This window comes from Perognathus longimembris, chromosome 5 (assembly GCF_023159225.1).
Source record: "Perognathus longimembris pacificus isolate PPM17 chromosome 5, ASM2315922v1, whole genome shotgun sequence".
Lineage (NCBI taxonomy): Eukaryota > Metazoa > Chordata > Mammalia > Rodentia > Heteromyidae > Perognathus > Perognathus longimembris.
This window is the reverse complement of record NC_063165.1, coordinates 27,377,395-27,395,071: the sequence shown is the minus strand read 5'-3', so window position 1 is coordinate 27,395,071 and position 17,677 is coordinate 27,377,395. Positions and strand designations below refer to the sequence as shown.

At 35.4% G+C, this 17,677-nt stretch overlaps 1 protein-coding gene across 2 annotated transcripts in view; it reads right to left on the bottom strand.

Moving 5' to 3' along the window:
* Epha3 (EPH receptor A3) overlaps positions 1-16,574 on the bottom strand; it is a 288,619-nt gene extending 272,045 nt beyond the window's left edge. For both annotated transcript variants that reach the window (XM_048346456.1, XM_048346457.1), the window contains exon 1: positions 16,359-16,574. In XM_048346456.1, the coding sequence (XP_048202413.1) occupies positions 16,359-16,446 (88 nt within the window). In that variant the 5' untranslated portion in view covers positions 16,447-16,574. The remainder of the gene's footprint in view (positions 1-16,358) is intronic.
* Positions 16,575-17,677: the final 1,103 nt, after the last annotated feature.

Here is a 17,677-nt window from a genome sequence, read left to right as displayed (position 1 = left end):
ACAATGAGTAAGTCTCCGATTGCAATGAAGCATCATAAATCTACAGAGATATAAACAAGAAACTTAGTTACTAAGGCTTTCATTTGTCTAAACATATGGAGACACTATCATATCCTGTCCTGTTTCCACTATTCAAAGGCCAGAAGATAAAAGGCATATAAATGATACTATATGATTCTGTAGTCCCGGATTTAAAGACAATTTGAGATAACAGAGGTTAATTCAATGGATGGAAAACTTGTGTTTACTGTTAAAAATTTTAACAGAGTTAGAAAAAATTATTCATAGAGGTCATCAGGAACACATGAATAGTTTTAATTCTCTAATGACTCTCTCCTACCCGTTATTTACCAAGGTTATAAGTAGTTTGACCAAATTATGAGGTTGTGATTTCTGAATAGGTTTTGTCTGTATTACTAAACAAATTACTGCAACAACTTCAGAATAGTTTCTAATTCAAAATGCTTTCTAGCATATCCATGAACTATTTCAAATACAGTGTTTTAAATTAGAAACATTTATTAAATGTTAAAAAGTCAGGTGATATGTAAATGGATGAGAGTTTAAGGTAGATTATAATTGAAAACCAGTGATCCAAGTCCAGAGGATATGTTTCTGGATGTTGCAAATGTGTCTATTATTTTTGCCAGTCTTGGAGCTTGAACTCAGGGCCTGAGCACTGTCCCTGGTTTCTTTTTGCTCAAGGCTAGCACTCTACCACATGAGCCACAGCACCAGATCTGGCTTTTATTATATACGTGGTACTGTGGAATCGAATCCAGGGCTTCATGTATGCCAGGCAAGCACACTACCTCTAGGCCGTATTCCCAGCCCCTAGTGTGTCTAATCTTATTGCTTGTATGGAGATGGATGAAAAGAAGAAGGTACAACCACAGGAAGGTGATACAAGAACATCATCAATAATAGAAGCTACACTATCGCTGTAATCTTATCTGAGTATATTGGAAACCGTGTATACTGGTATTGGAAGTAGGAAATTGAAAGGGAATACCAAATTTGGGAGACACAGGGTAAAAAAAGACAAACAACTACAAAAGCAATACTTGCAAAACTGTTTGGTGTAAGTGAGCTGAACACCTCCGTGGTGGGGGGGGGGAAGGGAAAGGGGAAGGAGGGAGGGGGGTATGAGGGACAAGGTAACAAACTGTACAAGAAATGTATCCAGTGCCTAACGTATGAAACTGTAACCTCTCTGTACATCAATTTGATAATAAAAATTAAAAAAAAGAAAAGAAAAGAAGGGGTTTGCATTCATTAGAGGAGGTGGACAATTCTCACTTGAACTCTTCACATGGTCTTCAGTAAGCACTCAAGTGGATTCACTGTGCAAAAAGGAAGTGTAGTGTCTGATGGAGATACTTCTGTGTTGAACAGGGAAACAGTCTAAGAACCCAATGCAGAATAAATGGCCCAAGTTGGTGGTGAGAAAAAAAATGAAACCTAAGTTATTCCTGCCACTGATTTCCACTGTCAAAGCTCCCACTACTGCAATGGATCATGGACTTAAGATGCCTAAGAGTCACAGTCCTCTTTCTTTTCCTATCCTCAATCACAATGAATCAATTCCCTCTAAAATGCCTTCTTGGGATTTGGCTCAGTGGTAAAGCACTTCCCCACTTTGAGGCTCAACAACACAAAACAAAGAAACAAAAAATAAATTCATTTGTGTTGGTGATGTCATAAAGTATTGCCTACATTAAGAACATTCATCATCTTCTCTTAAGAGCAGCAAGAATGCACCAAATTTTCTGAAAGAACTCAGTTTTAATTTTGTTTTCTTTTGTTTTGTACAGTGCTAGCAATTGGATCCAGGACTTCATGAATGCTAAGCGATTGCTTTACTACTACACTTAACTCCAGTCTAAGGAATTAGTTTATTGAAACTTTGAAGCAAATCATGTGTTTATGAATACAAATTAAAAGGCTTCCATTTCTTGAGTTTTGACTCTGAAAAAATCATATACACTTCAAGAATTTTCAAAACCTTTTGAAAATTATGGTAGTTACCACTTAGAAAGATTGACCATTAAATCAACATCCACAATTAGAAACATTAAGGACTGTACACATAAGGTGTTAAATGCATTGTGAAAATTATATTCTGAAACATTTTTTATGAAGCAGTTTTCTCTATTATGAGACTACATTAATATTCTTCTTGGTGATCATGCTATAGTTTACTTTTGTAAAATTGAGTTAAATATAATTATCAAATAACCATTTTAAAGTGAATAGCAGGCCTCAAAGGGAAAGTATTCTAGATTTTTACAATGGACATGATTTCCTATAATACTTTCAGTGACTTATACAGCCATGTTCAAGTAACTATGAACTCACTACAACAGAAAGCAAGCCCATCCTCTCGTTATAGCTTGCTTGTACTAAGGAGTAAAGGCTTTTTTTTTTCTATTCACATCATCACTGTAATCACACAGGCCTCATTTCTCACAGTCTTATCTTTATCATTTTCATCACTCTGTTTGATAAACAGAGTAACTTTACTCTAAGTTACAGAGAGGAGAAGGACCCTGTAATCTACTTCTAAATGATACTTCAGCATCATAAATAGCAGCAAATGATACAGGAAGAAGCACATTTTCTTCTTGGTGTTATTATTTTTTCCTTACACACAACATAGAATTAAGAAATCAGAAGTTATTCTCTGAGAAAAGTTGAATAAAGTTTGGTTTTTCCATTTTTCTGTATATACTGGTAAATGCCACTGAGAAAAAAATGTAGAAAAAAGTTTACTGATGTATTTCTCCATGACTTTTATCATCTATCTTTAAATATTTTCAATTCAATAGCTTTTAATTGTTATCTAAACAAACTAAAATAATTTCAGTAGACCAAAAATCATTAACGCTAATAGGCTAACCATTTAAAATATATCATCTAGCTCTTTCGAATATAAATAAATTATTTGAAGGTACATTTCTGGTAAACTGTCAAAATTAGCAGACATGTTGAGTCATATAATCATTAATGTACAATCATTTAACAAATGCCCTGCAAAAATAATTAGATCAGGGATAAAAGAAATCAGGTTTGCTTGATACTCTTTTGAGAAATCACTTTGGATATATGTTCACCTTTTTAAAAAATGTTATTATAAAGGTGATGTACAGAAGGATCACAGTTAAGTCAGGAATAGAATGCATTTCTTTTTGAACAATGTCACTATTTTTCCACCCATTCCTCAACCCATAAGTTACATAGTTCATTTTCCGCATAGTATCTAGTGAATAATACTGTTATGTTTGCTCCCCTCTGGCCATAAGCTATCTCAATGCCTTATTTTTGTCAGAGAAGAGGATCTGGACAAGATGGCATACTATCAATTTATTCTAATTAGCATTTACTCCTAGTTAATAACTATGGATTTAGTTCTACACAGAACTTAATTATAGAAGAAATTGCAATAAGCTGCCTCATGTTAATCTTTGCCAGCAGTAGAAGAACTTATTGGAATCAATGACACTAATTCTCACAGTCACATGCCTGTGTTTTCATGATGAGTGGGATTCAAAGAAACAATGCAGACCACATTCTGCATTAAAACTTAGCAACCTGGCAAATGAGAACTGTGTACTTTTTAAGTTTTGAAAATATTGGTGAAAAATTCTCTCATGGAAGAAAACAACTATGAAAATACTAACCAAGAGTGTGCTCTTATAACAAAGTAATCCCTTCACAATAGTGAATGAGGTTACTGAGTTATTAATGAGGTTATTAAAGGAGGTTATCTTCTGACATTGAATTTTTAAGCATCCTAACAAACCCAAATTTAATTTTAGGCCCTAATAGTGGATATCTTTGTTTCCATGCATCGCCAATAGATATATGTACACATATGTCTATATCTATATATATTTCATGTCAACATATGAAATTTGTTTCCAAAAATGTTCAGAAGTAGAATATGTGTAATAATCTAATAACCTATTTTCAGCACATGGTTTCTTTTAGACTGTTCTAGAAAAGAACAACTTACATATTTCCAGTCAAACTGACTTTATTAATGCAAAAATAAATAAATGATTCAATGAGAAAATATAATCATTAAAGAAAACAGGAGTTCAAACTTTATCATATACATTTATATTTTGTCCCATAAAATCAACTATGTTGGTACATTTTCAATCATGTTATTGAAAATATTAATCAAACATTTACATGGAAGAGCATTATACTGGATATTAGGACAAGTTAACAGACAACTTTTGGATACAAAAGTATTCCTAGATATCCCCTGGATTAAAAAAAAATAGCATAGGGCTGGGAATATGGCCTAGTGGCAAAAATGCTTGCCTCCTACACATGAAGCTCTTGGTTTGATTCCCCCGCACCACATATATGGAAAACGGCCAGAAGGGGCGCTGTGGCTCAGGTGGCAGAGTGCTAGCCTTGAGCGGGAAGAAGCCAGGGAAGGTCTTGCTCAGGCCCTGAGTCCAAGGCCCAGGACTGGCCAAAAATAAAAAATAAAAATAGCATAGAAATGGAATAAGTAGTGATAAAATAAAATAAATTTTAGTTTAAAAATATTTACTGTACATTTTTACGTCCCAAAGCATACAAACATATAGATCACACATTTGTACGAACACAATTTACATTCACCTGTGATCTGTGCTTATTAAGTCAATTTCATAATATTCAAATGCTTTGAAAATACATTTGTATGTATTGTACATTTATATATTATTTATAAAGTTTTCTAGAAAGATGACATAAAAAAGAAACATCTGTGTTGTACACATTTCCTACAAAGGAAATGATGCAAATCATTTAATCTCTCACCTCTTGTTTTCATGAACTTACTATACTGTCATTGACTTTTGTCTGAAAAAAATATTCTTTGTTCTGTTTTGTTCTACTCTGCTGGTATTCCTCATTGCTTCATATATATAACAAAATTTTTATATATTAATTCATTTTTTGCTTCATCACTTTCACCAAAATTGCTGTCTCCAGGAGATAAAAACTATCTGGCATTAGAACCTTCTTTTCTAAATCACTAACCTTCAATTGTATATATTCAGTAAACAGGCAAACATAATTTATAAATATTTTAATGTGAACGATGAGTTGTTATGTAAGAAAGACCTGATTATATTTAATTATATCATAGCACTTTTGTGTCTACTTTGAGTGGTTTTTAAGCATGTGGCTTTAAATTTAGCATTTGCAAATATTTTGTTATTAGGATTAGTGTGGTTCAAAAAAAAAAAAAACTGGAAAAACAAAGAAAAAAATATTCTTAATTTCCAGAGGATTACCAATGGAAATAAACTTTAAATTTGACATATTTCCAAACTGTTTACTAAGTTTCAAAATATTTCAGGTATTAAAATATTCACAGAAATTCTACATGCTATTTTATGGTAACAAATACTTTCCTTATAGAATGTAGAAATATTTAAGAAAAAAAAATAATTGTAGGGGCTGGGGATATGGCCTAGTGGCAAGAGTGCTTGCCTCCTATACATGAGGCCCTGGGTTCAATTCCCCAGCACCACATATACAGAAAATGGCCAGAAGTGGCACTGTGACTCAAGTGGCAGAGTGCTAGCCTTGAGCAAAAAGAAGCCAGGGACAGTGCTCAGGCCCTCAGTCCAAGGCCCAGGACTGGAAAAAAAAAATGTACCTGAAAATCCAGGAAAATAGTAATTGTGGGCATTAGATTGACCAGTTGGGTCAAATAAAATATTTAAAAAAAAACTATACTTGAAAATCTTTTTCAGAGAAAAAGGGCAATGAAAGCACTGTAATTTAATACCAGAAACACTGAGAATACTTTTAAAAACCTCTGAACTTATCTTTTTAAGTTATATAATGTAAATGAGTCTTAATTTGTCTATGTTAAAACAGATAGGAAAAGCAAACCACAAGGAAAGTACTATTCTTTTCCATTCTACTTCTTCAAAATACTTGCTGTTTGGCAATGGATTTGGTGGGATTTGCATATTTAATGAAAGGACAGCAGCACATTTTATTCTCTATTTATTATTTTTGTAATAATAGTCTATTAAAATGCAAAATCTGCCTTATACAGTTTGGGCATAGTTGAGGAGAAAAAAGTTACTATTATTACAAATATTTGGAAGGAGAGTGAGAAAAACCAGCCAGATGAAAAAGTTTAAAATTAACAAGTGATTGTTTTTCTTTTTACCTCATTGGAGTTTCATTGAGGGAAGAAAAAGAATTTTATACCACCTCAATTCCATAAGGAGGACATGCATCCTTAAAATTGTTCCCAGTGTGGAAATGGTGTAGATGTGTAGTGTCAGTACACACACACACTCTCATATACCTTGCTGCACTGACTTTTCCTTACTGGTGTGTTGTGCTTATCCAAAGGATTGGCTAGGTAATCCACATGGACGACATAGTTTATTAACTTCCCAGCATAACTTCCTCTTCCTCTTTTGCAATAAAAAAATGAATGCCTTAGAAGGTTATATCCTGAATCTGTTATTGATAACCTATTAATTGCTTGACTTTATTTGAAAAAAACAACAACAGAAAATAAGTATATGCTAAGTACTAGCAAGATGCTTTATATTTCCTGTAGTCATTCTGAGGCAGATAGAGAATGTGAACAATTTCATGTGGAATAGAAATCAGCCAACATTTCCAGAAGGGAAAAATGTCAAAAAATTAAGACCTTATATGTGTATGAGGCAGGCTGAATTTTATTGCCTCTTCACCACTAGGATTTACTCATTTAATGTTCTTAGCTTTTTATCTAGTTGAATTAGAGCATCTTTATTTAAGTAAAGGTAATTTAAGCCCTTCACAATAAATATATGGAAAACTGATGAGGAAGCAATTTTCAAGCATTGAGTGACAGTTTTAGCAAGCAAAACGGCCCAGGTTTCTCCTTTCACTAAAGTCCTTTTTGGGTCCTGTCATGTAATCAATCAAGATATTTGTTTTAAAACAAAGACAAATCAGATTGGGGATATTGTTATGTCCTTAATTTTATTTCTGTAAGCAGAGTATCTGTTAATGCTAGACATGTATAAAGACTCATCTAAAATAGTATTTCAAAAGGAAACTTTTCTGGGTCATGTTATATTACATAGGATTTGTTCTTGTGTCCTTTTTAATAAGAATGGAAATACTACTTTAGAATTTACATAACATTCTTTCTTGGGGTTACAGTTTTAAAGTTGTTTAGGTTTTTTTGTTGTTACTTTTGCTTTTTTATTTTATTTTTAGTTACCTTGATTTAGAAAGTTAAACACAATTTTAAATGAACTTAAACAAAATCAAAAAGCAGAGGGAAGAAGTTACTGACAGTCACTCACTGCCCAGAAGGAAAGGGGAAAGAGCTGCAAAGTTTTGCACTTTTACTCAATGGAGAATGTGCCATTAAATTGAGTGGCTTCATAACTTTTGGGGAACATAACAGCTAACACATTAAAAAAATAGCATAGCACTTTAGTAAAAAATATGGTGAAGAAAGAAAGATACTTAAAAGCAGCTTTCTGATTTGAAAGCCTGATGTCATCAATATGCTATTTTTGCTCTTTGCCAGGTTAACAGAATTTATTGCAACAATTAATGCAAAACATATGTGCTGAAATATTCACATGAAAAATATAATTGCACCCAACTTAATTTGCTACTTTTCAAAATCCTCTTCTAGCTACCTTTTCTCACAACTTCAGGTACTGCATATATTTTTAAGAAAAGGAAGAAAAATCACAAAAATTGCTTTTGCATTTTATACAATGTAAAAAAAAAAAGTATCTTTATAAGAGAGGAAAATTTCCAGAAGAACCCCACATGCGTTTTGGACCATGTTCCATTTTCTTTCTTATTGATTTCTCTGACAATTCCAATAGTTAAGTCAAATGTCATTTTTGTTACATAAAATCCTAAATAATCACACTGCTTGTATTGACGATTTCCTTCCTATCTCTGACTGGAGATATAGGGGAATTTTTTTCCTAGAATGTGAACAAGGGTGCCGAATGTATGGATAATATTTATCACAGACAGTTCTGCTCTTCTCTGTACATCAAATCGTCTTCAATTTACTTTTCTTTCTTTCTTTCTTTCTTTCTTTCTTTCTTTTTCTTTCTTTCTTTCTTTCTTTCCTTCTTTCTCTCTCTCCCTCTCCCTTCCTTCCTTCCTTCTTTCCTTCCTTTTTTCCTTCATTCCTTTCTTTTTTCTTTCTTTCTTCCTTCCTTCCTTCCTTTTTTTGTTCTCCTACCTGCCCAAATGACCATGCCGTGTGCATATGATCTCTACATTGCTTCAACTTCTCAAGCTAGCATTCTGGGTGTTTCTAGGCTAATTTTTCAAAGTCTCAGGACAAATAATTACTTACTGGGATTGAGGTTCACAACTAGTGTGTTTTTTGAATGACAAGAATTTTCCGTAACGCACCAGCTTTTTGTGTAGAGGAGAAAACGAATGAAGTGAACATCGGATAAACAAAGGCAAGAAGGAGTTGGCTCAGTTATGACATCTATTTTGACCTGTTTACTCGGTTGTATCAAGATGATCTGTCATGGTATCTAGGAATGGGCTGCTTTGATGTTGAGTGCTTTCCAGGAAAGAGTGACTGACAATGGGAGAGGAAACTCATGTAAATCAGTGGAAACTCAGCTTCTCAAGGTTAGGAACCTGGAACACATTCAGACTTGCACTGTTATGGAGGCCACATAGTCACAGAAAGAGGAATATCATTCACCTATTGATCTACCTCCATTTCCCCAATTCAAAAATCCCTCTCTATTTCAAGCTTATCACCAAAGTGGAAGCCAAGAAAAAAAAAATAAAAAAGCAAAGCAAAACACAAATCAATGCAAACATGCCCGTTAAATACCGAACTATGGGAGAAAGTGCGTTGGTCTGTGCTCTGGGTTGGAATTTTATGGAGCACTACATTAGCAAGCAGAGGGGTCTACCAGGCAGCACCAGTAGTGGAAAGAAAAAAAAAAAAAGATTCTGGTCTTGTACTAAAGACTCTGTGTGTGTGTGTGTGTATGTTTGTGTGTGTGTGTGTGTGTGTTGAATTTGATATGGAATATATTTATATTTATACATGTATATATACATATACATATACATATATACAGAACAATGGGCTATCCCACGGCCTCTAGTGTGTTCCAATCCAGCTGTGAGAGAACAAGATACTTTCCCAACGTGGAAGGATCCCTTCCTTATGGGGAACTGGGACCTAAGCCTCCACCATCCTGCATCTTGTGGTAGGTTGAACACGTAAGTAAAGGAAATCACGCCACCTTCGAGCGTCAAATTGAAAAGTCAGGGCAACACCAAAGGGGAAGGGGATAGACAAGGCCACACTCGTGGATCTCCCTATCAAAGCCCATTGCCCACATCAAACCCTGACTGCCTCTCTCCTGGGCAGCGGCACTAAGACGCAGGTAGCGGTCGGATGGGAGGAGGGCACCGCGCGCTTTCCCATCCCCAGCAACCCAGAGGCAGCAGGCAGAGGGCGCACGTTTGCCGCTTGTCCGGCCAGGACCTAGGCGATGCGTAACTGCTCCCCAAATCTCTCTGCCCACCTTACAGCCTAGAGCAGAGGAGCACACAGCACCGTGACGCAGCACGGTCCACCCAGGGGCAGGAGCGTAGAGAAACCCAAGGTCAGCTCGGTTCTTTCCGCAGTCCCCCCAGGCGGCCCTTGGCACGCTCGCTGCGCTCCAGGAACCAGCTTTTGGTAGCTCAGAGCCAGGACACAGGCGCACAAAGAGCCAACTGCTTTTCTCAAAGACTGGGAACTAAACTTTTTGGACCCATGGGTGGATTTCAAAGATCTGATCTTTAATCTGTTGCAGGATGACCACAGGATTTAATTATCATGAGAGAGGGTAGGACACTGTATTGTCCCTGTGTACCTCTGAGCTTAGGTCCTAGTGGTGAAGAATAAATAGGTAGGGGGTTTAAGATGCCCCAGTGGTGGGTGTGGTGGCAGCCAGGATCTCTTGATCAACTGTCCTTGACCACACAGCACAGTCACTACCCGTAACACACTGCTTCTCTCTCGAGTTTCCCAGGGCACACTTTTGTAACTTCATCAATAGTTCATTCTCTACTGTGGGCGGTGAAATGCCAACAGAAAGAAATGCAGGCATCTCCTCCTGTGACCACCCCTGTCCCTGGCGAAGATTACTCACAACAGTTTGTTTGTACAGTGCTCTCACTTGTTTCCCCCTCCAACCTCTTTTTTGACCTATTATTCTCATTTCACCATGTTGGTTTGGATTATGTGGATTTTCACCCTTTGCTTTGACTGGAACAGCAGGACACGGTTTAGAAAATGAAGGGGGTGGGAGCACACACCCAGGGCTTCCAGTTTAATAACAGCACTTCAAGTGGGAAGGTTTCTTTGCTGAATAGATTTCGATTCTTTCCTTCCTGTACATGTATTTACCCGGAGAGTCAAAGGACAGGGCATTCTAGGCTTACACACTTACAAACTTTTTAGATACAATATTTTCGAGGGAAGGGGGATCAGTAGTGTGTTAACTTGAGACAAAAAATAAAACAAACCCTCCCCTTCTCTTTTTTAAGTGTGAAAGCTTTTGAGAAATTTAATAAAAAAATGATTAGCCAGATGTTTGAAGTGATAAATGTCTTCTAAGCAAAAGATTAATGTATTGTTGTTGGCTTTAGGATCTAAGGGCTGCTCTGTCTATTTTTCCAATAAACATTTTAGGTATTTTTTTTAACTTTCATAGACTTTTTTTCCTTTCGTAATAGACAACCTCTTGTTATTTCAAAGAGCACTAGTAGGAAACAAAATAAAACTTGCAGGTCCCCAGACTTTTACAGGAGCAAATCTTCTACTAGGTCTGAAGAACTACCTGAGTGCAGGAAGCCAGTAACAAAAGTTGAGCATGAAATTCAGGGCTGCCATCAGACCCACAGCCTGAACTGAGGAGTGCTGTCTTGCATGGATAGATTTGCTGGGAAGAGTTGTATCTTATTACTATCTCAACTTTTGTTTTTAATTTCTAAATTCATTCTGGAAGAATTAGCTAAGGTTTTCAAAGTTTTCAGAAAGCAAAGTTCTAATCCTGATTTCCTGTCTACCTGGATGGATAATATAATGAACATTCCCACCACCAGTCAACCTTTTATTTGAAAAATCTGTGGAAAGCTACTTGCACACTTGGTTAACAGCCCTTTATTGACCCTCCTTGGTGATAAAATCCAGATCTCTGAGCACAGAGGAAAGACGGAACACCTTAATGTGTTGTTCAAAACCTTTCCCAAACAAGAAATAAAGTTTATTCAATATTTTAAAGGAAAAAAATGGTCAATGCTAAAATGAATAAAGTGAATGATCTTGATAGAAATTTACTTGTAAGACTTAGTGTCCTTCCAAGAAATACAGATTTCCTCTTACATCTAACATACATGCCAAACAAAATCATTGGAAAATGACTCAAATCAAAGGTAACCCACATCACAGATTCCACAGTAACTAAATGTCTGTAAGAAGTTATCGAGTTTTGATGATTTGTGGAAAGTTTTATTAATGTTTTCTTGAAGATTTTATGACTTGGAAAATATAACTTTCAAGAAAACTTCTTGCTGCTTCCATTTCCAGTCAAGTTGGTAAATCAAATGTACTGTAGAAATATGTTATGCCTTTAAAAATCCTTTGCATATGTAACTAATTATTTGATATTTTAAGACTGCATACATTTTATTTCAGAAAATATTTGAAGTCTCTGTAACATTCAGGGAACTTTCTAAAGAAAGTTGTTGTGAAATAGTTTTTTTAAATGATAAGAACAAAGATTACACAAAATTGTCAATACTAGAATATGGATAGCATATACATTAGATAATGAAAGTCATTAACGTCCTTTCTTTAAAAATTAATATGGTTAATAGTTAAGTTTAAATGACAAAATTAAATATTTGATCAAGGAGTCAATAGCAATTAATTACAACTAATAAAAACTTTAAAATTTCTAAACCTGCTAGTAAACAAAGGGAAAATTTAATTTATGACTGTGCACAAGATTTTGTTTTAAATTTCATATTAGTTTTAAAAGGTTTCCATCATAGTCCTCAATTTCTAGCATTTTATGGAAATAAATAACTTTATATAGAATACAACCATGACCTAACATAACATGTGGCAGTAGTGTTTTACTATAAGTAGTTTCCTTTTCATAGTTCTAGTCACTTCTGAATTACAAATATAACCAAGTGTTTTATACATAGGAAGGAAAAGTCTATCAACCACAGCATCAAGACTAAAAAAATGCATGAAATTGAAAATGGTGATAGTTACAGTGAAGCTGTTTTGTATTTATACATTTATTTTACAGGCATTTATGATAAGAACTGGTCTGATTTGGTGTGACAAAAATGAGGAGAATGGGGTATCAAAGGGAGTGTTTCCCCTTTGCACTTGAATTTATTATTACCAATATTATTCTTTAGGAAGATATTGATTCAAATGAATTAATTTCATGATCAATTTTGAGAGGTTATGAGAAGTTTCTTTTTGGCACAATCAAAATATTATCCTAGCAATTCAGATTGTCAGTAAAAGCTTAAACAAATTTGCTGATAATCCTGTTAATGACCTAGGTCAAGTGTTAACTGTTGTGGGTTCTAAAATAGTGAAATTAAAGTTTCTCCTACCTCCAGGCAAATAGCAGTTATAACTGTTGGGGAGTGGTGGAGGGGCAAGCTATTAGGAAAACTATTAAGTTACAAAAATGTATAATGCATTCAATTATTTAGTCTAGCATGAAGAAATGCTATTAAAAGCAAATGCAAGACCTCTTTAAAATCCCCTATAAAGATGATATGATAGCTTACTTCTCTATTAATGTTTCAATCACAGTGTGTTCCTTTTTGAAGATAAGTGTTTATATATATAAAAAGTGATGCCAGTTCATAGTGATTTTTAAGGAGGAAATCCATTATTTAAATATTTATGGTTTCTACCATTTGCCTACTACTCAAAGAGAAGCATACAGCATTCATTTGAAAGTTTTACGCTTAAGCTTTAAAAAGGAAACCCCTACCAGAGTCGTTAGTACTTAGAAGATTTATGTTCAAGGAAATGCATTTTATAGAAGCAGAGTCTCAGCCCTCCAAACAAAGAAAAATATTCTAAAATAAGTAATATAACAATGTATATATTTAAATATTATTAATTTTTTTTGAAAACTCTGATTTTCAGTGGGAAGAAATTTATGGATAAATGTTGGTCTAGTTTATGAATTGTTGGATGGAAAAATGATTGTGTGGAATGTACTAATGAATAAGCAGTGCATTCAAATGTACTAATATAGTTAAAGAGGGTAGTTGCTGCAGTTCTAAAAAAGGAGGAACAAAACACAACTGATAATTTCACTTTACATCAAGTTTAACCTCCTTCCCAAGTTATTTTTCACTATCATTATCATAAACCATCTAGGATAGGAGCATGGAACAAAAAGATGAACTTCTCTAACATATCAAAAAGAAACTCTTAATTTTTTCTTTGAAAAGTAGTTGTTTTTCCATTGGAAGTATATGCCATGTGAATAGAGAGATGCAATAGAATTTTAATATAGCCTTTATAACATTCCATTCAAATATATTAGTTTTTTAAAAAAAATTTAAGTGGCCTTTGAAATCATAACTCTCTGTCATTACTGTGAAGGCCAGTGATAGAAAGTATCAACTCGTTCTTATATACTTCATTATATACTTTCTCTAGGAAGTAATTAAATTGCTATATGGACAATTCAGAGTAAACGACTGTTAATTATTGCCACCAAGGTTTAATGACCCTTTAATATTGATATATAATGATGAAATCTCAAATGAAAAAATCAATAAAAAGTTTCTTTGCAAATTCTTCAATGCCCCGATTTTGTTCTTTTAGTTTTGTTATGCTTGAGTTCTTAATAGATTGAAGAACATAGTCTAGTAAACACACCTCAGTAAATATCTAGCACATTTTTAGAGTACAGAAATATAGTTTTGCATGCAATACTTTAAATCCAACCTAGTATTTTATATCTCAGTGTTTGAAAAACATATCAGGCACCTAGATTAATATGAGTCATTTTGTCATACTTTAATTCAAATATATGAATTCATAATCACATTGTTAGAGGAACTGCATCAAAATCTTAGCACACATTTGGAAATTTCACTTTTCAAGATTCAACTAAACTAGTCAAAGCTAAGCTACTGGATTAAATTTAAACCCTCATTCAATTATTACTCAAGTTAAAGTATTTTTAATTTAAGTCTTCCTTCCATAACCACAGGAAGTAAAGGGTATATTAGTCCATAAGGTATTCAGGAAACAATAATCTCATAAACAATAGATAGATGAACTTTTATTCAAGAAAATTATGCACAATTGTATCAGTTTCATTTCCTTGTCTCTCTCTCTTCTTCTCTCTCTCTCTGCATATATATACATATATATATATAGTTGGTGGAACCTTTCTGGATGTACATTATATACCCATATATAAAATATGTTGCTTAAAAAATTAGTACTTGATTATACCTGTTTCACTAATATTCACAAATTTTCATAGATATGAGAAAGATTAAGGGACATCTTTTAATGTATAGGCTATGTTTTACAGAAAATAAAAAGTCATATATTTCTGTTTAATAATCAAATATATAATTTAGGTAGTAGTTAAATTATATGTATAACTTGAAAAATAATTTATCATTATAGTGCGATGATTACAATTAACAATAATTTCTAGTTTTGCCAGAATTTTAATATTTTCAAAGTAAAAATATTTTAAAACAATTTATCAATTTGTTATCCTTTATAGAAGCAACTCATCTTACTTTTCATTAATGAAGACTAACTGGTCATTACTTTCAAAATAAGCACTTTAATTTTGTTGAATTAAAATAAGTCATTTTGAGCAATATGATTTTTCTTCTCACATTAAAATTATTAATTTCCTTATTGAATGTCAGAAATATTTAATGAAATTTGCCAGATAAAGGCAATCAGTAAAGAAGGAAAGAAATTAAGCTGCTCTCATATCAGTGAAAGTAGGTCACCAAATATGAGGCAGTTCATATGTTTAATGAAAGAGTTTTTAAACATTTTGTTTCCATTTGTGTTTTTTAAAAAACATAAACAGTCCACAAGACACTGGCTTGGCTATAAATATTTTATATAGTGATGCCTACCTAAGGTGGAGTTTACACATCAGCTGTGCAATGTCACTAATGTGCAAAATAAATTGCTAAATGACATTGCTATAAGTTTTCGTCATTAGGAGGAAATTAAAGTTGTGTTGCTGTAAAGCCATCAATGAGTCAAAGAAGTTTATGTTAAGAGTCAGTGACTGGTATTCACTAATCATTAAGACTACATTGTGCAAAGGCTACAGGAATCAGCCTATGAATCTGTTAAGTACACTATCTTGTAAGGGAAAAAAATGTCCTCAATATTAGGCTTATACTTGAGTGCCTTGTAAACGCATGGAAGCCCATTAACATGGAAAACAATACAACATCAAGGAAATAGTATTTGCTGCATCTGAACATTCTTCATTTGTTGTTCAATTATTTACTATATCTCCCAGGAGCTAGTCATTCATACTAAATACATTCTTCTAATGTACACAAGCCCTTAGATCCCCACCCCCCAAAAATTTCCAACCTAAGCTTATTGTAAATTCCTGGAAATATTACTTATGTTAATGTGACATATGCTGTTCATTAGAACCTGTACCATCGCCTGGTGGGATACACTTCAACCCAGCAGTTGCAACACACACATACACACACACACACACACACACACACACACACAAATACACACACCTCTGCTTCACCCAACTGTCTTTCCTTCCATCCATTCATAAAGCCTATGATCCCAAGTAGGCACGACCTGTCATTACGTTTAAACACATGAACAATCTCAAGAGAAGGGGTGAATTTTCTTTCAAACTTCTCCGAGCACCACATGGTCATAATTAAAAAATCAAATACTACCTTGGTTATTGGGCAATTAACATACTGGGTTGTAAAACTGGGTTTTCTTTTTCTTTCATTCTTTCTGCTTTAAATTGGCAAACAAGATAATTACTTGAATTGCTATGAGATTAGAAACACATTTTGAAGGTTTTAGCGATCCCCAAATTATCTCCCAAAGTGTTTCAGAAGACGGCTGCAAAGAAAAAGCATGCCTTTTGCTTTCCTCTGAGAACAGGCTGCTGGATGCTGAGGCACCTTCTGGAAGCGCAAAGGCTCCCGTGCGGCCAGGGGTGCACAGCCAGCGGGTGCTTCGCAGAGCTCAGCCCCGAGTCCGAGTCCGGCTGCGCGTCCTGCGCCTGGCTTACCTTCATTGGAAGGCTGGACGAGCATTTCCCCGCAGCAGCTGAGAGCAGCGCAGCTGAGAAGGAGGAGGATGGAGAGGTGACAATCCATGATGCTGGTGCAGAGGGCAGTGAGAGGAGCATATCTCCATGAAGCATGCCACTGATGTGAGGGGGAGCGCTCTGAATGCTCCAGAAGTTACCATGCCTCGCTCCCAGCCTGATGTCAAGTTTGACACTGGAGATAAGGAGGAGTCTGGCTGCCTCTCCGGGATCCTCGTTCGGGGGCGTCACTGGGTCCTAGTGCCGTCGCCAGCGAACGCCGGAGAAGAGCAAGCAGGAAGGCAAGCGCAGGAGCCCTGTTCTGCTGGGAAGGGGGTGGAGGTAGGAATGGGGTGGGGCCGTCGCCAACCACGCAGGACACCCAAAAGTGGTTGTGATGCGGTGTGGATGGAGAGTCATACTGGGAATGGGGGGGGGGGGAGAGGGAAGGAGCCCCCTCCCACCTTTCAAAGAATAGCTGCTCTTACTGTTTGCTAAAAAAGATCTGAAGCTTAAAGAATCCAGTAACCCACAGAGCTGCAACCTAGGGCAGTGTGAGTGGAAGGGAAACCGAAATGCCAGAGAAATTCTTGGATTTGTTGTTATTGTTGTTGTTTATTTGTTTTAAAGAGGGAGTCAGTTTGAGTGATTTTCTTTTTCTATGTTCACTACGATCATAACTTTGTGGGTGAGGCAGACGTCAGCCGGTGCACAGCAGATCGGAAAGTCTCTTCAGTTCTGTGCCACCTGGTATCTGGGTCCTTACAGAGATTTGGCCCAGAGATGGCTGCGCACAGATGGTACAGTTTGGTTTTCCAAAAGGGAAGTAACCTTCTTCATCCCAAAGAAAGCAAACAGCCCTCTTAGTGGCTGGGAGTCAGCGCTCCTTCCCTTGAGAAATCAAACCTGAAAGTCCCTCACAAAGCACCTTCCCTTCTTCAAGATGCAGCATTAAGAATTTGGGGGATCTGGGAGACAAACCACACTCTGCTCTCTGCTCAGCTTTTCGGCCACCAACATTTTGATAATATCTGAATATTGTCTTTCTGCAACATTCCCAATCCACGGGTTAAAAAACAAATACTGTCCTTATGCTTTCTGAACTTACTTCATATTACGGTTATAAGAGATCTCATATTTCCAGTTCTCTTGTTGAAAAATATAATTACAGTCTATTAAAGCTAACGAGACACTTCTGTTTAAGGAATAAGTCTCTTTTACCTTGCAAAATATCTTCCCTCCCCCTCCCCCCAGGGTAATTAAGTCCATATCGTCCCACACAACATCTAATATCTGCATAG